The sequence below is a fragment of the Grampus griseus genome (assembly GCF_964374135.1).
Source record: "Grampus griseus genome assembly, chromosome: 1".
In the NCBI taxonomy this organism is placed as follows: domain Eukaryota; kingdom Metazoa; phylum Chordata; class Mammalia; order Artiodactyla; family Delphinidae; genus Grampus; species Grampus griseus.
This window is the reverse complement of record NC_139017.1, coordinates 63,917,522-63,940,303: the sequence shown is the minus strand read 5'-3', so window position 1 is coordinate 63,940,303 and position 22,782 is coordinate 63,917,522. Positions and strand designations below refer to the sequence as shown.

General features: G+C 42.6%; 1 protein-coding gene across 2 annotated transcripts in view; it reads left to right on the top strand.

Annotated features, from left to right (window-relative positions):
- Positions 1-21,187, top strand: part of PBX1 (PBX homeobox 1) — a 282,619-nt gene extending 261,432 nt beyond the window's left edge. For both annotated transcript variants that reach the window (XM_082650928.1, XM_082650927.1), the window contains one exon: positions 15,986-21,187. Coding sequence is in view for 1 of the 2 variants with exons in the window: in XM_082650927.1 (XP_082507053.1) it covers positions 15,986-16,078 (93 nt within the window). In the remaining variant the exon portion in view is untranslated. The remainder of the gene's footprint in view (positions 1-15,985) is intronic.
- Positions 21,188-22,782: the final 1,595 nt, after the last annotated feature.

Genomic DNA, 22,782 nt, shown 5'->3' with positions numbered 1-22,782 from the left:
CTCTTCTTGACAGCTGGGAAGGAGTTCCATGTTCTTAGACAAGTTTGTTTTCAGAGAAAATATTAGACCTCTTTTTTAAGAAAATCCAATTGTTATTTTTAACTTTGGTACATTTTAAAAATCTCTACTTATACCTGGCTCTAAGTGAGTTTTGGGATATTCTGTTCCACATCTTTAAATATTAAGTATTTGGATCCCTAAATATTCTCCAAATTCCCAGATATATAAGGCAGAAGGCATGACTGACTTGAGTCTGGAACAACTAACCAGGTTAAGTAAATGAATAAGTGCTTTATTTGACAGATTTATTGAGAACCTTCTGATATCCAGTACCAGGAATGCAAATATCAATAGGACATGGTTCTTGCACTCTGTAAAGTCACAGAAAGCTAGAAGGACTGGGAGTTACCTGGTTCAGTCCCCTGCTTCACTGAAAGGGAAGGACTACACCACCTTTATATAATCAACATAATATGATTTTTAAAGAATTTGGGGGACGGCCATCATAATTTCCCACTCTGTCCGCCACTAATTCATCTAACCTAATAATTTTTCAAGCCTAAGCCAGACGTGTCTTTGAACTCATCTTGACTTGAACCTTTCTACATTTCTAAAAACTCTTCGGGGCTTAGAGAGGTCCAGTCCCTGGGAGTGTGGAAGCCAGCCTCAGCCGACCTGTAGACCTTGAGGATACTCTCTCTGTAAGAGGATGAGGTTCTCATGAGGGAAGTTTCAGATCCCTCTCTCACCAGAGCTCAGGAGTTCTACAGAGAGCTAGCGTAACTACTGAGGGTTCTGTGCCTTTTTAGAGGGATAGAAGAACAAAAGCACAATTAATTACATGCTTAAAGTTCTGGGGATAACTTGAGCCTCCACAAATATCATACTAAGAATACTAATTCATAATAGTTATTGAGTACCCTAATCCAGTGTCTTTATAAACATTCTCATCTCCATTTTATGGATAGAAAATGGAGACTCAGAGAGGTTAAGTAGTTTGCCCAAAAGTCAAATAGCCCGTCAGTGATAGAGCCAGGGTGTGGGCCAAGACCGTCTAACTCCGAAGCTTCTGTTCTTTCCCTTTATCCAGATGGACACTTGAACCTCTAGATCTTACGCTTAATGAAGGGAGGTGTCAAGAACCTTACAGTAAGAGAATCCGTTATGTTTCCTAGTAATAAATATTTTGGAGCCTGGCTGATATGGGAAAGAACTCTAAGAACTCAGTTATGACTATTCTGTTATATATCCTTTCAGGGTAGCGTATAGAAGGCTTAAGACTGGTTGGTTCTTTTACTAAAATTAAATCTAAAACTTATATAGTAAGTAAGTCCTTCCCTGGATATAGCTTACTCTTCACCACTATTATGTCATATTTGGCTAGCCAACTTAGCCAGGGACCCCGTGATCATACACAAGAGAGAAGAGAGATTTTAGATCAAGTGTCTCTTCATGGAGAGATTTGATGGTTCACTAAAATAGATGGCAAGACTGTTTCAGGAATCTAGGTACCAAATATCAATAGAGGTTTTGTTTTGTTTTGAAGTTTTAATTTGGGGACAGTGAAATGGAAGAAGAGGAAAATTTTGCCTGTTAACTTAATAAATTATACATGTTAAGTAATGTTTTTGGAGGATGGAAGATCAGCAGTGAAGAAACTGGGGCATTAACTATAGAAGTAGCAGTTTTTCCTAGGCCAGCAGAAAAGATGAGAAGGAGCCACCTTGCTTCACTGGACCAGGACTTCTGTCAAGTGGCCCCCTTTGTCGACAATTAGTACTTGGCATTTTTAATAATTAAAAAGAATAAAAATTTAAAAGAATAAGTTAAAAGAATAAGTGCAACAGGTACAAGGGTAATAGATGAACAAAACTAGAAAAAATAAATAGAAAAAAATAATGGCAAATATTAAATTTAAAAGATCCAGGAAATAAGAAAAACAGAAAATGAAGAAGAAAGAAGGCAATGGAATGATAAAAAGGCAGGAGATGGGGCTTCCCTGGTGGCGCAGTGGTTGAGAGTCCGCCTGCCGATGCAGGGGACGCGGGTTCGTGCCCCGGTCCGGGAAGATCCCACATGCCGCGGAGCGGCTGGGCCCGTGAGCCATGGCCGCTGAGCCTGCGCGTCCGGAGCCTGTGCTCTGCAACGGGAGAGGCCACAACAGTGAGAGGCCTGCGTACCGAAAAAAAAAAAAAAAAAAAAAAGGCAGGAGATGGATAAAATTGCATGTGAAATGGCAAAATGAACATTAAAAGCAATTAAAATATGCAAGTAGCAAAGAGGATAATAACAACATAAAATAAGCTAGAATGAGTGGTTAAAGTAAATAACCTCCTCTAAGAACATACTTACGAAGATTATAAAACAGATCAAGTAGTAATAAAATAAGGAAGTGGTATAAAGCAGTAAATTAAAGAACAATTATAAAACAATAAGAAGAGAAAATTAACAGGCTAAAAGGACATTTAATAATTGTATTAATAACTAACACTTTCTGACTTCTTCCCATGTGTTAGGCACTTTACCTGCATTAACTTATTTAATTCATTTAACTTTAATTCATTTAACTTTACAGGCATTAACTTATTTAACTTATTTAATTTTATTAAAATAATTAGGACCTTAAAAATGTAAACAAAAAAAGTTTAGTGAGGGGTGAAATCAGGCGTCAGAACAACAGCAATAAAAAAACGTCTAAAGGTTAGAAAAAATATACCTATGGGTATCAATTTTCATTCCTTGTCTGGAGTGATTGTTTTTGCTGTTAAATCACCAAGTACCTGCCCCGGTACTTCTCTAGATTACATGTTCGAGCAGTGCCTGGCACTGTAAATGTTGGTTCTTTAACCCTCTTGTCCTAGTAAGCTTGGCCTTTCCTAGAGACAATTGCTAGTGGTTAAAATTCTCAAGCAGTAGAATCCATGGGCCGGAACCTGTGTCAGTGGGAAAACATCTCATAATCCTACCCATTTTACAGGGTTTAGATCAGTATTATCTCCTCCTAGAAGTTCTTCCTAGTTCCTACGTAGTACTTAGTGCTCTGGGCTTGGAATGGGCGTTCTTCTCTGATTCTTTTCTTTACTTCCTCTCAGCCGTAGGTTTCTGAAGAGGATTCTAGTTTGTATCCCAGCCTTCCTTTCAGACTTGGTACACACTAGGTGCTTAATGCATGCTTTTTTTTTTAAATTTTTTTTAATGCATACTTTTTGAAGTGAGCCTACTTGAACCTATTGTCAAGAGGTTTTTCTTTGCTTTCTTTCTTTTTTTGAAAAACCAACAACCAACTTGTGTCTGGATTTTCTGCCTGCCTGGAACCCCTACACATTTTGGAGTTTCTGTGGTCCAGAAAGAGTCTCTCCCATAAGACGATGGCTTTTTCTTCTTTTTCTCTCTATTTATCATATCCCAGTACCCATCTTTTACCTCCAACTTCCATATACCTTATACCCAATAATCTTTACTAATTCATGCTAGAACTCTTTTATGCATATGTTCAGAGACCAGGTATCTGTTGCTGTTTCTTCTCTTCCCCATACTTTTCTCTGGGGCAGGTGTTATCTCTGAAGACTTGGGCTTGATCTACAATTCCTTCATTTATTCATTCATTCATATTCACTCATTCGATCAGCAGGCATTTTCTTGGAATTTACTATTAACCAGTTGTGTTGGGCATTGGGACAGGGAAAATTAAAAAGAGATCAAATGCTTTTCAAGCAACTCTCCATCTTGTCTAAGTTGATTTGCTATGTTTAGCCTCCTTCCTTTGACCTTAATTTTTGTGGAATGGGAAAAACAACTGATTAATACTCCTGACAGGTAATTATATTTTGAAGAGAGTTGTGAAATCACCTGCTAATGCACTAGTCTCCAGGCAGAAGAGTCCCTCTTACCTCCATCTTTCTTCCTCAGACTTGGATTTGACCATTAATTGCACTGGTCTTTTTTCCAATGAGCTGTAGAGGTTGGCCACGACCTTTCAAACACACAAGACAAAGACCTAAATTAGATGTGGACTTTCCTTCCTACACTTTGTTTAAATTTTACATTTACTTTTTTTTTGGATTACAAATTAATATTTAATGTAGAAAATTTGGAGAATGCAGGAAATTCACAAAGAAGAAAATTACTGCTAACTTTTTGCGTGGCAGCCTCCTAGCATTTTGTGTCTAAGTATGTTTTGTGTGGGTGTAGAAAAGTTAGGATCATATGGAACACATCATTTTGTAGCCTACTTATTTTACTAAAAATATATTATGAATATTTTCCATATCATTAAACATTCTTCTCAAACATAAGTTTAATAACTGCATAAGAGCTTGTTACTGGGAAGGTCCGTGATTTATTTAATCAGTCTCTACTGTGGAACGTTTAAGCTGTTTTCTTTTTTTTTTACTATTATTAATAACACTGTGGTAAGCATCATAGTACAGAAAATTCAGTGCATGTTTTGTATTATTTCCTTGAATAAATTCCTAGAAATGGAGCTGCTAGATCAAAGGGTATGAACAAATCTAAGGCCTTCGTGATGTATTGTAAACTTTTCTCCTGGAAACTCCTATTAATTTATGGTTCCTACCAGCATTTTTGATCCTTCTCATTTCCTTACATTCTCAATAACCATGTCTTAGCAGTTTTTCAGTCTTTTTCAATTATCACATTATAAAATGCCATCTCATTTTTAGTTTAATTTAATTTGTATCTCTCTTTGATTTACTAATGAGATTGAACATTTTTCATCTGTTTGTTAGTCTTTTTTATGCATTCTTGAAATGCTCATGTTTTTCTTATTGATTTCTAAGAACTCTTACACAAGAAAGGTATGATTCCATTTCTTACTGGGCCAATATTTAGAAAATAGAGAAAATTCTATTTCTCAATGGAGGAAGACTCAGGAGGAATAAGGTCCCAGGTCTCATTCTATTTCTGTGGAAGGTTCTTCAGAGTGAAAGCTGGATTGTTATCCTGGGAAAACTAAAGGCAGATCTATACGTGATACTGGTGGCGATCTTAAAAAAAATATTAACCCTGCAATCTGAACTGGCTTGACATTTTGTGTATTTCTAGTGTATGAAAAAACTCAGGACTATAAAATAGAACCCAAGAATTGTCTAAAAGAACCTAGAGAGGGGCTTCCCTGGTGGTGCAGTGGTTGAGAGTCCGCCTGCCGATGCAGCGGACACGGGTTTGTGCCCCGGTCTGGGAAGATCCCACATGCCGCGGAGCGGCTGGGCCCGTGAGCCATGGCCGCTGAGCCTGCGCGTCCGGAGCCTGTGCTCCGCAACGGGAGAGGCCACACACTGAGAGGCCCACGTACTGCAAAAAAAAAAAAAAACCTAGAGATACATTAGTCAGTCAAAACTTTCCTTGAAGATTTACCCTATGTCTAGTATTCCCCTAAGTATTAGGAGTTGCCAAATAAGTCATTGGCTAGTTTATAGCCAGGTTGAAGAAATAAAGCTACATATAATTTAAAAGTTTTCTTACGACCGTAGCTCAACTTAGGTCTAAAAAATGGTCTTTTGAGTGACTAGGTGTTTTCTCATATTTTGGAGGCTATATCTGTCTCCTTGCATCTTCTTTTACCATCTGAAAGGTAGCACATTCTTCTAGATGATTGAATTTTGACATCTCACCATCATCACTCCCCTCTGCCCTTCTCATTCCCTGGCAGAACACATATAGAAAAGCCAAGTCAGACTCCTGAGCCCACAGCACAGCTGGAAGATTTCCACTGCAGAGATTGCTGGGACAATCTAAAAGGAAAAAAATTAAAATTTAAAAAATCAACCCAGTCTTATACTTGGATGAGAATCTCAGAATAAAAGAGGATATCCCCCAGCATCCACTGAAGATATCTGGGGTGGTGTCAAAATAACTCTGAATTGTTGAGTACGTAGTTTCCAAGCACTTGCCTTCATTTCATAGGTACGTAGAATTCTCAAAACAACAGTATCGTTCCCTAAATAAGGCACAGTAGAGCCTCATGCCCCATTCTAGCACGTTCCCCTCAACATTCTCTGTCTGCCTGTACCCTACAACTTCCCACCATCTCTCCCTCCTACCCTTCTGTTAGCTGTAATGACCCTGCAAACACTAAATGGCATTTGAGTGCATTAAGCAGCAGACTCTCCGGTGACATAGCAATTATGGCTCTGAAATAGATTTGGTGCGTCACGGAAGATAAGGGTTTTGAAAGTTTCTGTTGTGATTATAGCCTGTAACTCCCACAAATAATAGGCTTCAAAATAAGAGGCTGCCAACGGAGCCTTTGTGGCTTTGTCTCAGTGATGGCACGTAAATTGCTATTAATGTCCTAAGTGTACTTGAATATGCCAGTCTTTGGGATGTGAAGTTGGCTCGGTGTCTCTCTTTACGCGACATGTCATTGTTGGTCTGATAATCTGGGGTAATTGCTGTCTCTTGGATGGTCAGGAAAGTGTAAGAGGATTTAGCTTCCTGTGTGATGGTAAATAGCCTCAAGGTTTACACCACGGGTTATGTGTGTGTTCCGTAGATAGCCACCGTTTCTCGTTCAGGTGTGTATACAGTTCCTGTGTGTACCCTGAGTAGATAATAGCCTTTCAACAAAGCCACGGCAAAAATCAAAGGTTATGAAACTAAAGTGAAGAATCTGGAGCTGTCTGTATCAGCCAATCAGATAATTTATACTGAGAGTAAAAAAAATACCCTTTGCTTGAATTTTTCAGATTTGGCTATATGAGTAAATATAATTATCTATTGTCTTATAGAGCTACTCTTTTCCAGCATCTGCAGCATCTCTGTGTGTTTGCACATTTTTTAGGTGCCATAAGTATTTTCTGAACACGTATTAGCTCTACGTCAGTATGATAAAGTGTGTGGAAATTATGTGTGTTTTTGTGCAGTGTGTGTGGATGGGTGTAAGTGTGCGTGTGCTTTAGTTTTGCAGGGCTGGATGTAGAGGATGTTTATTCAGATATAAATAGTTTTCTGCACTAAGACACCTCTATTTAGCTAAAGCAAGCTGAGCTTATTTTTCTTTGTCTCTGAAAAGTTAAATAAAACAAATTTGAAGTTTTCACTTCCTGTATGTACATTTAACCTAAGGCCCCCCTAAGTCTGTGGAACATGGAAACATTACAAGTAACTGTCCTATTTGCACTTTGAGCAGAAATCCAAAAGCATCCCAGCCTTAAACTTGGAAATGTACACTACCTCGTATCCTGTGCAAGCTACGAAAGGTTCAACCCAGACCATCCTCTGTGTCTCAGGTGCCTTACATGGCAGTATTAATTCTGGGCCTTCACAACAGATGAATTAAGGAAGGATGAAGTTAAGAAGCTTCCAAAATAGATCTTGATCTTGGAGTTGACCTGTATGTGCGTGTACTTCAGTCGTGTGGCGCTGAGAGCTGGCAGGATGTTGCACTGTGATGGTGCTGTAATTTTGCAGTTGGATTTTGACTGAGTGCCCTTGAGTGCATGCCAGATACAGTTGGAGATAATGACTTGTAATGAGAGAGTTCACATTCATACCAAGTGAACATGGATCAGGGTTACCCTCTGACTATACAGGTCTCAGCCCAGGACTTTGCATTGCCCGTGTAAGGTAAACTGTATTAACTAACCAGGTGGTACCACACACAGTGATGTCTCAGAAGTATAACCCCCGAGGAATACAGTTTGTCTTGTCCAAAACCAAGTTTGGTAAGGTGGATTGAGGCTGGAGAGTAGAAGGTGTTAGAATCCCCGGAAAGAATCCTCTGAGGCCAGTCTCGTGGTTCATAGGTTCTAGAACCTTCATAAACAGCGCATAGATTCCCAGAAGGTGAACTTAAGAGCATGGGTCATCTGCCTTCTGCCCTGAGATCAGTAGCTGCCATGCTCTGCACTTCATGCGCCCCAAGCTTTTGAAACCTGAAATGTCCAGAAGCTGTGGCATATAGTGGGGACTAAGTTTGGCGAATTCTAGTTGCTGAGTCGTAGATTCCTGGCCTGAGAAGAATAGATGTTCACACTGAGTGTATGTACCATTATATATTTGTTTCAACCAAAGTAAGAGAATTATTATTACTATTCTTACATAACTACAAAGTTACGATGGGTACCAGCATACAGATGGCCTTACAGACACAGGGACAGGCACCAAAAGAAGCTTTCAAAGCATTCATTTCTCTATTTGTTCAACTCAGGTACTTAATTGAGCAGTTGCTCTATAAGACATGATCCTTGTCTTCTAACGGCTTGTGGTTGAATGATTTATCATCTTACTGAAGATAAAAATCAAAGCCTGCAAGTCTTGGCGTGATCAAGCCATCCCATTCTCCAGGCCCGTCTTGCTGCACTCGCCACTGTGCTCCGATGCTCCATTCTTTCAGGCCTTCTTTCGGTTCCATGGAGCCTTTGGACAGGTTTCTCCTTCTGCCTAGAAGGCTCTTTGCCCCACTCTTTACTTGTCTATTTTCTGTTCACTTTTAGGCTGACTTTCCAGAAGCCCCAACCTCAGTGAGGTCCCTGTTCCTCTGTCTCATAGCATTTATTACCATCTGGAATCTATATTTGTTCTTTTGATATGTTTTGAATGTCTATTTCCCACAAGTCGGCAAGCTCCATGAGGGCAGACACCACATTTTTTAAAAATGTGTTATATCTACCACAGTATGCCTCGTACATAGTATGAGGTAGGCACTGAACACATATTTGTAGATTTTAAGAATTAAAGGATTGCAGCTAATAAGATCTGGTGCTCGCATGGATATTTACATAAATAAAAGCTGCACGTGGTTAAATGTCAACATGAAAGGTCAAAAAGTCAGTGGTACTAGAACGTAGAGAAGTGGGTGATGGTTTGCCCTGAAGCGACTTGCAGAAAGGAGGTAGCCCTCAGGCTGGGCCATGAAAGAAGATATGGATTCCTAGAGACCAGAGAAGGGGGTAGGCAAAGGCAAAAACCTCTCACTTCTCTGTAGAGTAGGAAGGAATCTCACTTGGACAGTGAGAAATCTATTATTCCTTCAGAGCACCTTAAAGTACTGACTTCTGTTCTCTACCAGGAAAGGCTAATGGTACCACTGATCTCTCTTAACCTTCACGGCAAAATCTCAGGGCTCAAGAGTCTGTGGTGGGAAGCAGACTAGCAAGGGGTATGGTGGTGTGACTTGGGTGTGAGGTCACCAGGGACTGACCTAGTGGTAAGTGGCAATCAGAGAGGATACCCCCAATTGGCAGGGGACCGTGGAAACAGGAATCCTAGAGCCAGCGGCATGGGATAATCCAGACAGGACCAACTTCAGGGAAATGTGATGGCAGGCAGTAGTTGGTGGGCTGAGGTTCCAGAGCAGGACTTCATTTACAAGAGCAAGTCACTACCTCATTCTTTTTTTAAAAAAATTGAAGTATAGTTGATTTACAATGTTGTGTCAGTTTCAGGTGTACAGCAAAGTGATTCAGTTATACATATGTTATGTATATATTCCTTTTTCAGATTATTTTCCCATGTAGGTTATTACAAAATATTGAGTATAGTTCCCTGTGCTCTACAGTAGGTCCTTATTTATCTACTTTATACATAGTAGTGTATGTATGTCACTACCTCATTCTTAAATGAACTGTGATAAATAGCAGGACACCAAGCAGAAGCTAGGCAAGGGCTTGGTAGAGATGGTCACAGCCACAAGGAAGACATTCCCTCTATGAAGATACAGGTGCAGAAGGTCAAAGGTCAAAAAATTTATTCTAGCCAAACTAGGCTAGAATAAAAAAGTTTTTGCTGAGAGTACATGTTCTTCCCAGACAGGGTTACCCAGATTTAGCAAATGAAAATACTGCATGGGACATACTTACACTAAAAAATTATGTGTTGTTTATCTAAAACTCAAATTCAACTGGGTATCCTATATTTTATCTGGCAATTCCTTTCCCAGGTCCCATGGTGGAAGCTCTACCTGCATGTGGGTCTCAGCCCTCGAGAGACTGAAGATGGGCAAAGACCTACAGGCCACTTTGGGACTATGTCTATTTTGTACATTTGTCTGATTCCCAGGATGCCTGAGGTGGTGACTAGGAGACCGTTCCAGATGCAGGGTGGGATATCTTCCCGCTCCTTGTGCCCTGTGGAGAACACTCCTTGTTAAGATGGAACTGCAACAGGCAGTATCCAATGTTTTTCTCAATTGCTTTCCCTAAAAAGAAAACAGAACAATATAAACATGAAACATAGTTTCTTGTTTGGGTTAAGCTATGAAGTACCAGATCTCCTTTATGCCTACTTATTCGCAGGAGAAACGTTCACTTCCTAGGTGTAAAAGTTACCTTGAACCCTGGTGCTACCTCTGCTTTGCATCTTGAATATTTTCTAGGTATACACAGCTCTTTACGTGTAGTCAGACTGAACTGTGGAGGTCAGGGACCTGATACCCTTCTCTGTGTCCATACCCACGATGGAGGATGGATGTTACAGTGCCACTAAATGTTTATTTACTTCTTCTTATGTTCCTCCAAGAGATATTTATTAAAATCTACGCTGTGTCAAGCATCATGGTAGGAACTTTGGAATCAAAGATAAGTTCCATGGCCCTGTTCTCATGGTCCAGACGTGTGAAAGAACAAATACAATACGGCGGCACAGGTGCTGTGATAGAGGTACATCCTGGCAGGGAGATGCGGGGTAGGGGGCGGCGATGACCTGGAGGGCTTATAGGAGGAAGAAAAGTTGCCAGGGGTCAGATACAGGTGCAAGGATACTTAAACTCAGTCTTGAAAAAGAAGCAGGGCAATAGTGGCAAGTAAATGGATGAGTGGGGCACTGTATTCAAGGGGAAAGAAACGGGCATGAAATGGCAGCTCTGTTACAGGAATTTCTAAGTACCCTGATACGGTTGAAATATTAAACATGAGCATGGAGTTGAAGAGTCAGCAAGGTCCAGGACATGATAGACCTGACGAGGACATTGAACCTCACCTTGAGTCCAGTAGGAAGACACTGAAGGTTTGAAAAGGGAGGTGACATGATCAAAACTACATTTGTGAAAGCTCACGCTGAGGGCAGCTCGAGAGGGAACTGTAGGGGTGCCAAAAAGGCGTGGGTCTGTTTACTGTTGTAAAATTTCCCAGGGAAATTTTGAATCCTTTGTCCCTAAGGGGGCTTTCCAGTAGCATTTTTTCATCCCAGAGCATCTCTTGGGAAGTGCTCACAGAATAATCTTGGGAAAAGTCTATGCACATCAGCAAGACATAGTTCTGTCTTGGTGGAAGAATGTTGGATCTAGGTGTGACTCCACTGTGTGAGCTGATGTCTCCCCTGATAAATGATGGCTGTGTGTGTGCTTGTATGTGCAAGTGTGTGTGTGTGGGGGGGGGAGAGGATGCATGCATGTTTCTTTGTTTTTCTTCCTGTCTGGCCCCACCAGGGCCTGGGTTATTGAGGGCCTGGGGCACGTCTACCTCACCCTTGCTGAAGGCATTGCTGGTAATGGCATCTGGCCCATATGCAGATCAAGCTCAACTCGGTGCTGACATCAGCCGGTTTGTGGCACCTCAGTGTATTTCTGGGTTGCAAATGAGAGTTTCTTAGTGCCAGGCTCGCTTGGGCTGTCACATCAGGTGATGAATTCTCTGCATCAACCATGTACTGCTAAGGTAAGCTCAGAGGAAGAGCGGGAATAAGAGCAGGATGGGACCAGCGGTTCCCACTCAGCCCAGCAGCCACTGCTCTGGGTGAAAAGGGGTACTGGCTCCGCAACAGTGAGGGAGAGGCAGGTGGCCCCCTGAGTCCTGGCTCGAGGAGGGCAACAGAGGACAGGGAAGTCAGGGCTTAAGCTGCAGTTCTGTGCTCCTGTGTATTTCAGGAGGAACCGTGCGGGTTTTGCCACCCACCATCACTCCATCCCCAGCTCCATGGCTGGCTTCCTCCACCTCCTCTGATAGGCGTGCTTTGCCTTATCCATTAGATGGGATTCTGGCAAAATGTGGCGTCTATCAAGTTATGTGGGTAGGATAGAGAGTAGTCATTTTTGTTCCTGAAACATTTTGTTCCCAAATGCCTTGAATTTGTGTTTTGAAAGTCCAGATTTCCTTAACTAGGAAATCTACTGCATTTTGTCCTAATTCTATATTCTATTAGCTTCCTCTTCATGAGGTTCCAGGTCAAGCCTGCTGCCGGCTTAGGTTTCCCCTGGTGGAATTAAATGTTACACCAAGTCTTGCTTCCCAGGCCACAGGCTACAGAATTAACCTGAAGGAACTGGGTGTAAATGTGAACTCTCTCCCATTATGGAGGCATATTTGGCTTTACAGATTCCCACCCCTGTATCCCCTCAGGGTGGTTTCCAACAACAGCATTTTACAAAGTGAGTGTGTCCCTTTAAAGGCTGGTTTGCATCGGAGAGTGAAGGAGGCAGTTGGGGTGCAGAAGAAAAATTAAAACAGAGGTCTTATTTTCCCGCCACCTCACACGGTTGTTAATGAGACCATCTTTGACTCTCACTGTTCCCAGAGATAAACAAACACACAAAGGCGGCGTTTCCTACTTAATATTCACCCGCAGTGGAGGAAGAGGGAAGGAATTGCTCCCCGGGTTAACGTGGCAGTAAGCGAGGTCAGCTGTTTCCCAAGACGGTGCAGCCTCTGAACGTCTTACATTAAAGCTGGAATGATACAGCTGAAACGGCCGAAGTGATTTACGGGAAAGCCGGTTAGGGTGGATTTGCTCGCACTTTCTGATCTCACGGAGGCTTGAGCAGCGGCAGACAATATGCCATGGTAGAAAGCACCTCCAGAGAAAAGGATCCTTCAACATTTCCCAGTGTTAGACTCGTTTGTTCTAAAAAGTACTTGCATTCATCTAACTTGAAACCCATAGGCTACAGTGTCCTGAATTTAGCAAGAAATCAAGGGTCATAGCTGGGATATCCTGGGGTAGGGTGACCCGGGACTGAAAGTCCCCCATTCCATTAAATCCCAGAGTCCTGGGCAAACTGGGGCAATTGGTCACCCCATCTGAAGTGTGTGTGCATATGTGTCTGTGTGTGTGTTTGTGGACGGAGGGGGAGTGAAGAAAAGGCAGTTAAAGAGATTTTTTTTCTTTCTTTATTTTTAATAAGGTTTTTTAAGGTTTTATATACTCTTCTTCACCAAGCCAACTAGCATAATTTAAATGCTGGTTTTGGTATCAGGCTGCACTAATTCCTGTTTCCACCATCTGTGAGCTCTCTCTTCCCTCTGGCGTCCTGAGCACTGGTCTGAGAAAACAGAACTTTTGAAGGAAAGAGATCAAATGTCTGCTGTTTGAGTTATTTCAGCTCAGAGATGACTCAAAGAAGTCTTCTAGAACCTTCTGGTCAATATACAGTGCCTTGCTAATTCCCTGCTAATGAAACGCCACAGAGCTCCTTTTTTTTTTACTAATGGCTTCATTTGGGGCACCACTTACAGTTATTTTAATGGAATTATAGTATGGCTCAACAATGGTAGTGCTGGTAATTTGTGAGCAATGTAATGACATGCCTTTGTGCCACGTGCTATGACATGGACACTAGCTGCTTTAGAGAGTTTCCTCCCCTACTTGTCTCATACCAGGTCAAGTCTAAGATACATGACATTTTTCCTCTTTTATAAGCACCTCACTCTCTGCTTTATGATGTTGTGCTTATGGAGCTCCTGGAAAGTTTCCTAAAATCCCATGCTACCCAGCAAACACACACACACACACACACACACACACACACACACACACACCCCTTCCAGTCTATTTAATTAGTGAGTTAATTAATTTATTTATCTACCTATCTGATAAACATACACATATTAAAAAATTATTAGGATGCATATCAAAATGCTAAGAGTAATTATCTCTGGGTAGTAGGATTATGGCTATAGTACTCTTTGTTCTTTCCAATTCTCCTATTTTCAAATATGATATTGCATGCATAATTGCAAATATTGTATTTGCAAATATCGTATAAGCACATCTTACTTTTATCGTCAGAAAAGATAAATGATGCTAAAGGATTTTCTTCAGGGAAAAATAAACAGAACGATGATTCTCAATCAGCCTAAAATGGTACCAAAAGAATACATGTGTTCTTGGTTGAGAGGGGAGGCTAAGTAAGATATTGTCACTCTGGTGACCAACCTAAATGTGGAAATTGAATGAATTCTTTTCTTGATTCTGATCATACTACAGAGGCTTAGGCCCCAAAAGATAGCAAAGCCTCCTGTTATAAGAGAAAGAATTCTCATTTTCCCCTCATTGCCCTCTTTCTAATCTCTCTTTAACAAACAGCAGGGGAAATGGCGTCCAACAGAAAAAGGGAGTGGGTAGAGCTGCCTGACTCAGTTAAGAGATGGAGATTTGAACTTGAGAGCAGTTATTCGATAATCCAAGATTGAGGGGCCGTGTTCCTGGCATTACCCAGGATGACCTTTTGCCCGCTTAGTGTCCAGATCTGCTCTTAAAGTGAGGTGTGTGGGGCAACACCTACCCTCATGCTGAAGTAAGTGGTGGGAGCATCTCTGAATGAAAAGCGTGGCTTTCCTGGGAACATTGGAGCGTCATTTGGGTGAGCCAATGACAGAGAGAGCCAAATGGATGAAAAGGGCAGAGAAAAAGGAGCCCGGTTCAAAGGTTAGGAAGCCTGTGTTCTGTCTCAGTCGGAATCTGGAAGGCTGATTTTCTCTTACACCTGTGCTTTCTTATGAACGAGACGTGAATGGATGTTTGCCGGCACCTACAAGTGCCAGCCATGCTCCTAAGTACTGTGGGTTATACTAGGGTGGAAGCTGTGGTCCCTCCCAAATGGCAATAATAATACCTACCCCCAGGTACCCCCACCTACTTCAGGGAGTAAAAGGAGAGGAAAGTACAATAAAAATAATTTACCAGGACTCCCTAAAATCTGGTCTGTTCAGTATTAACATTTCCAGTGTCGAGAGTCTATTAACTTCAAAGGAACCCAGTGACTGGGGAAAAGGGGCCTTTTAGCACATGTACAGTTCAGTGCTTTAAAATATGTGAACAGTCATGAATCAACCACTGTAGCAAATCATTCTTCAGCTGTTTAATGGTGGGGTATTTTTGGAAAGGGGTGGTCATTAAAACAAATCCTTTTAGGACAATGTTATTGTTTTAATGCATCTGGATTTAGAGTCTTAGAAGATGATCTACAAATACAGATCAAACTTGTAGCTTCCTGTCTTACCACCTTTTTAGATATAGTCACACAGACCAGTCCTTGTGGTGTTGGCACCATTGTTTTACCTGTTTTATTCGTCTGATCACCCGCTTTTCAAGGCTCACCTCAGAGAATCCCTCCTCCATGAAGCCTTTGCTGATACTGCCTCAAGAGGAGATACTGCCTTCATTTGAAGCTTCATGACAACTGGGCTGTACCATGTATTAGGTTCTGCCTGACGTTATAGTTCATTCGTCTGCTTGTCTCATCCCCATACTTGAGGACATGAACTGTATCTCACTCATCATTATATACCCTCGAGCAGCTAGAACAGAACCTTGCGTAGAACAGGTGCCTGGGATCCCATAATACAGGGAACATCCAGAGCTGGAAAGGACCCGAGAAAGCATTTGAGCTAATCTTTTAAGTTTTCTAAAGGGGAACCCAAGGCCAAACAGAGGGAAGTGCTTCGCCAGAACCAATAGCTAATTGTTGCCAGGGTCGGAGCTAGAACTCGGTCCCTTGGCCTGCAGGGACAGCTGCCGTCATCCTAGAGCACACAGAACAATCATCTGGTGGCTTGGACTGAATTACAAAGCCTGTGAGAAGGGAGAGGTGCTAGTACTGTGTCCAGAGGCTCGCTGGGAAGAGCCAAACTCATCTGAGGGTGGGGGAGGTGGGCATTATCGACCACAGTCTTAGCCGCCCCTTGGATGAGTGTTCCCGTGGGCCAGGCACTGTGCTCGGCCCTTTACCCAAGTTGCCTTATTGTCATTGTCTGCTCAGAACGGCCACCCGATCTCAGAGGACTGACTTCTCTCCCTTTTTCCCTTCTAGGCTAATGGAGGTTGGCAGGATGCTACTACCCCTTCATCAGTGACCTCCCCTACAGAAGGCCCTGGCAGTGTTCACTCTGATACCTCCAACTGATCTCCCAGCAGTCGCATCCCGGCTGACCCTGTGCTCCAGTCGGGGCCGGGCCAGGAGGGAGGGTTTCTCAACGCTGAAGCGGTCAGACTGGAGGTCGAAGCAATCAGCACACACAATAAGAGTCTCCTTCTCTTCTCTTCTTTGGGATGCTGTTTCAGCCAATCTGGACACTTCTTTATACTCTCTTCCCTTTTTTTCTGGGTAGAAGCCACCCTTCCCTGCCTCCAGCTGTCAGCCTGGTGTCCATCATCTTCCCTGCCCCTTTCCCTCTGTCCTAGACTCCCTGGGTCCCTGCCCTCTATTACATCCCTGAAGGATATTTTCAACAATTAGAGGAATTTAAAGAGGAAAAAAAATACAAAGAAAATAATAAAAGTGTTGGTATGTTTTCATGCTGGTGGTTTGAGGGGCCAGACTTACCTCCCTGGGATCCCTTGCTCCCTCTGTTAACAGGCAGTCCTTCTCTGTTTCTCTCGTTACTCTCACTACCTCTTAGCAGGAATACGCCACATTGCCCTACTCATTCCAGGCCGCCCTACCTCCTCTTGCTCTAACCTCCCCGGGGGCGATTCTGATTAGAATACAATTCCTCCTCTTCCTTCTCAGCCCCAGGTATTCTTTGGGGGCTGCCTTTGCTGGGCTTCTACAAGTGCCACAGTTTCTGGGTTCACCTCTGCTAGCTTGGTTCCCAGCAGGAAGTCAGGCAGCAAGAGAAGCCTCAAGGAACAAGGGCAGAATTCCTAGAGGCTTTTGCATCTTCCCAATAACAGCTCTTGGTTTCAGAGGGACAGTCTCTGGAGACCGTGCAGTAAATGGTGTTCAGAATCTACTGCAAAACCAGGTCTGAGTTAGGCATGGTGGTGAATGCATCACTAAGGAGTAGAAGGTTCTTATCCTGCAACCCTTTACCTATCCCCTTTATCTCTCTCTCTCTCTCTCTCTCTCTCTCTCTCTCTCTCTCTCTCTCTCACACACACACACACACACACACACACACACACAAGCATACAAACGTAGGCATGTGCACAGCCTCACACATTACACTTGCCCCAAATCAGGCATGTGCCACATTCAGATACCTATATTAGTAACCATAGCATTATACCTTGTGAGCCCAAGAGAGGGAATTAACAACTCTGAGTGAAGGTCACTGACACAGAGAAGCAGCGTGTGCCTGGGGCTTCCAGGCCCCCAGCGTGCACACACCAGAACGACATACACAGGACTCGATCGTGATGAAGCCCAGGTTTCCAGTACAAACTAATCCTGTTCTCACCACCTCTGGAGCTCTCAGGGAGTCACACACAGTACTTACAAAGCCTACAATGGATTTGGTTCTGTTTTGTTTTTGTGTTTATGTTAGGGACATTGTATTAATTATCCAAAGGGTTATAGGGCTCCAACATTCTCGTCCTGGAGGAGAAAGACGTATAAGAACATGGCTTGGGCAAAATTTTTGCTTGCTTACTTTGAAGACCTGAGAGTGATGGAGAGCAGGGAGGTCATGCTTTCAGTGAAATCATCCATGATTTTTATTCCCTGGTAATATCTGAGAGTGAAGAGTAGGTACTAGAAAGCTGTCCTCATGTCGCCTGTGCTCACATTCTTCATAGCCAACTGTGCCGGCAATAAACATGGCAGCTCTGTCACTTGACTAAGTGGGAGGTGGTGCCTCATTTTCTTCATCTGTAAAATGGGGGTTGTTACGCCTGGCTCACCAAGAGGCGTGTGAGAGGCCGAAGAAGTTGATTTCATTCATATCCAATCTGTAATTGTGAAGTCAGGGGAAGAAGCATCCCTAAGATAAACTGGTTCATGCCACATGGGGGCAATAAATGGTTTTCCTGTTCTAACTTCTGGTTAACATTAGTCCCCTGAGGTCATCAGCCTGATGACAAAGAGAAGGGTTAGTGTTGTTCCTTCTGTTTGTTTTGGTCTGCTTGGTTTCTTAGAATAGAGATGTCTCTAAATTGGAAAAAATGGGATGTGGTTCTCTAAGCTTGTACTTGAATCCAGTATGTGGCCTTGTAACTACTTAGTCCCTGTCACATCTGCTATGTTTGAGCAGCCTCCGGGAGAGGTATAAGACCCTGAGGGGTGAGAGTGGCCAGCTAACAAGGTCATGGACATTCTGCATGACGCTTCAGTAATGATTCGAAAATGTTCCTGTGTGTGGCTGTTGGGAGGCGGGGGGTTAACCTAAGGAACTAGAAGGTATGTGTATTTGAAGGAAATGCAAAAAGTAAATAGTTGGCAAGATGGCATTATGCCTGGATGACTGAGGTCAGTAGAAAGACTCTCTTCTAACCAGTGCCGTAATCAGAGCAGGGCTTGATAAAGAGGATTCCTGGAAGGAGCCATCCTGTGACCATTCTACAGTGATTAAAACCAGTGGAGAACTTTGTCTGAGTGGCAGGGATCTATTGAAACTACCCACAGAGGAATATGGTGGGATCGCATCCCCCTGATTAGGGGCAAAGTACAAAAGGGACACAAAAGGGTTCTCTTGGAAACAGGAAGAATGATTCCAGATTTGGGTTGAATGATTGCCGTTTTAAGTTGATGAAATAGATCAGAGCAGTACTACCTTTGCACAAGCAGTCTCTCTCCCTGCAGTAGTTTGCACTGATCACCTCTCACAGCATCTTCCCCACCTAGCACTTCATGCAGTGCTCTTCGCATCCAGTACCTTTCCCACGACTTCACCTCCTCGCCTACGATCACATCCAACGTGGCGGCCACCACATCTCTTTGCATTAAGCGAAGCATGAGAACGCTGGCAGCGGAAGGTTGGGGATGGAAAGTAGCGTGCCTCTGGAAATACAGCTCCCTGGGAATTCGTATTAGGTCAATCCTACAGATACCAAAATGTGCCCCAAGACGCCTTCATTTTCTGATGGAAGTGGGAGCGCTCCATTTTCCCTGGCAGATTTCCCCTGAGAAATGATACCAGCCCTAGGGTTTGCCCACCTTGTAACTCTTCATCACATCCTCCTTTTCATCCCTGACTCCTCCCCCTGGCTTGGAATTGACTCCTGTGCGGTACTTTTGCCAAGTGACACCTTTCCATTTATTTTTCATTTTGCTGTGGTGGTAGTTCTTTATTTACCGTTTGCCTTTTCTCTCACATATCTTCCCTGCCCCTCTTTCCTTCTGAGTTTTATTTTTCTGCCCAGAAAAACCTGACTTCGATACCAAAAAAAGATGAAACTACAGAAACTCAAATTTAAAAAAAAAAACTTAAAAAAACACAAAAAAATACTCAACGATTCTTTCAGCTTTATTAACATTTTCCATTGTTTCTTGCGACTCGTGTCTCGTTCTTTGTAGTATTGATGATGAACATTTGATAATGAATGTTCTTGTATATTCAGATAAAGAAAAAAAACCAAAAAAGCGGTCTGAATTTAATAGTGTTTATAATAAAAATTTTAAAAATGACCCTCATAGCACGCAAAACAGGATGGGGGATTTCCCCTCTTCTTTCTGTGACAATGCACATCATTCCTGCATTAGTTTTTAACACCGAACTACCTACATTCACCATTTCCCCCATTTTTCTTTTATTTTCTTGCATTTGTGAATTAGTTCAAGAATGCTAGAAAAGTGTCGAGTTGTGCACATCCATTTCCTGTTTCACAATGTTTAAAAGTGACAGTAATTCATTTTGTAAACTAAAAAAAAAAAAAAAAAAAAGGTTGGAATAGTGAGCATAATAGGTACAGCCTAACACGTTATTATGTTTATTAACTTCGAGACCCAGAAATAAATTCTTTTCTTTTCTTTCTTCTGCTCTTTAAAATATAAAAAAAGAAACTATGTTTTGTTTTGTGTTATTTTTGGTTTGTTTATGGGGGGGCTTTTTTTAATTGTCAGGATTATGGTCTTGCTGTTTTTATTCCTTAAATATGTATTTGAGGTGATGTGAAAAGATGACATTTGTAGAATAGGCTGTTTCCTTGTACTTCCGTTTGTTTCAGAATTCAGTTGACTTCAAAGATCAAGCCCACCATGATTCATATTTTTTCACCTGCAGTTTTTGGAGTGTGTGGCATTCTTGCAATCCCTGAGAAAAACAAAGGCAAGGACTTGAGTTTTCTTTTTAGCCCTTTAACAATTCAAGGAATTGGTCCAGGGGACCTTCTTGTGCTGTAGGGAAAGGTTTTTGCCTTGGTTGGTTGTGAATGACACAATAAAATGCTTTCTTTTCTTTCTTCCTGATTAATAACAACGTTCCACGACTCTTTCCAGCTAGAGAGGACTTTTTTCTTCCAGTAGAATCCCACAGGAGATCCTGGTGGGCTGTGCACCGCTGGCTGAGTAGACCAGATCCAGGAAGCCGTCCTAGAGTCATTTGGCCTACTGATCTTTTGAGCCAGACTCAGTGCTGTTGTTACAGTGCTGAGCAGTTACACCTGATTCATTGGCAGTGCGCCTCGTATGAACCTCTGATTTAGGCAGCTGTCAAACTGGCTTGATTTGGGATGTTTTTGTTAAGTTAGGGGAGAAAAGAAAGCAATATTATCTGGAGGAAGCTTAATTTAAATGTTTTTCATTCAACAAATGATTAAGCATTCAGAAAGCAGCAAGAACCCAAGCAAGAAGAGTTAAGAACACTTTAGGAAGTGTTTCTACCCAAACGCTTGCACTCTTGTTTTTAAGTCATAACAAAATAATGACAAGCTTTTCACATCACCTTTATGGTTTCAATCCCTAGCTCAAAGCTTTCTGGAATCTTTTATTTTTTTGTAAACTTTTTTTTCCTTTTGTTAAAATTAATAAAACATCCAATGTTTTCCCCCTTTTCTCTCTTTTTACTTCTTTTCTTTCCTTTGGCGTTTTCAACTATTTTGAAGTGCTTTCCTTTGGTTTTTGGTTTTATTCTCCCGCTCCCCCTCCCCTGTTCTTATTATTCAGAGTATAAACCTGCAAAGCTCTGCTCTGTTTTGGTTTTGAAAGTTTAAGCTTTCCTGCTTCTGTGAGAGCACAGGCTTCTGTCCCTTTTGATTCCAACTGAAATTTTGTGTTCTCTAATGATACTAACACGGTGTAGGTTTTACAGTCTCCTAATTTGTACTGGTAATGCATATTCCAAATAAATAGTTTCTTTTGTTGCAAAAAAGCATACTTGTATTTTGTGTAAATTTATACCTGCTGGAAACTTGTCTTTCCCCAAAGTAAGACGTGGGTTAGTGTGGCTTTAAACTGTGACCCTCATCATTTTAAAGTCTACATTGACAGTGGGGCAAATGACCTTGCGTCACTTACCCCGAAGTAAGAAGGGAGGGAGGGAGAGAGGGAAAGAAGGATCTTTGTTTTTGCGGTACGCGGGCCTCTCACTGTTGTGGCCTCTCCCGTTGCGGAGCACAGGCTCCGGACGCGCAGGCTCAGCAGCCATGGCTCACGGGCCCAGCCGCTCCGCGGCATGTGGGATCTTCCCGGACCGGGACACAAACCCGTGTCCGCTGCATCGGCAGGCGGACTCTCAACAACTGCGCCACCAGGGAAGCCCGAAAGAAGGATCTTTTATGTGCAAATATTAGCTGTGCTGTAGGAGGGCAGAGCACCCCATCTTGTCTGCTTGTCTGTGATTAGCTCCCATCCACCAAGCACCGGTTAAAATATCAGGGTGATGTTCCAGAATAAATTCTAAGTTTCTGAGTCACAGCTGTTCGCCCAGTGGTTCTCCTTTCCTTGTCTTTGTCTGCTGTGATCTGGTCATAAGGAAAATTGTGGTAGCCAAGAGATGCTTCAGGGGAAGGAATCTAGGTTAGAAACACTACCCAATTGTAGGCTCTCAGAAGTATGCTAGCTAGATGCCACTCCACTAGATGTCCACGCCTACCGTGTGTTATGTCTTCCATCCCGTGTGTCTCTCCCAGTGGTTTGTCTGTGCCCGCACTGAGCCCCGACCTTTGGGGTTGTGGTCTGTTACAGAGTTTGATGTCTCAGAGTGTTCTGGCTGGACCACCACTTCAGCCTTCAACAGCTAATTCTGCATCCCAGCCCTTAACACCCTCTCCCATGCATGGAGTGGGGTGGAGCCGCTTGTCTGCCATTCTGCATATTGTTCCTCTAGGGGCATCACATGCATCATTTTCTCATTCTCACACCTTAGCTCTCAGGAGGCTTCGCCCAGAGCCCCACAGCGAGGCCGGTCTGTATTGAAAACACCAGTCACTCACCCTTTCGTCTCTATCATGATTCTAATGATCATGATCAAAGGAATGGAGAGTCATCAGGGATCAAATTATTATTTTTATTAAGGGACTAGCTAAGGGTCCAATGGACTCAAAAGTATAAGACTAGCTTGCCGATATTGATTTGGAGAGCATTTCCAGGAGCCAAGATGGAGGTCTTGCCTTCCCTCTTCACATCTGAACAAGGGAGCACATTTATGGGAGTTTGGGTACGCAAGGTAGTTTCAGACCACTTCCTTTTTCCGTTGCCTGGAAAATTGTGGACCTAACTCAGCCACTTAGTTTATTACTTAGAGTGGTACTAAACTGTTGTAACAAATAGAGCAAAATGTATAGTGCCTCAAATACAGTACGAGTCTACTTCTCACTTATAATGGTAATAGCCTCTGGCAAATGTTCCTGGTCAGGATATCTCGTCTCCATGCGGTGATTCGGGCATCACGCTCCTTCACCCTGCAGGAATTTGTAGTCCTCCACATCTGGCCTGCAGGAGGGAAAGTGTGT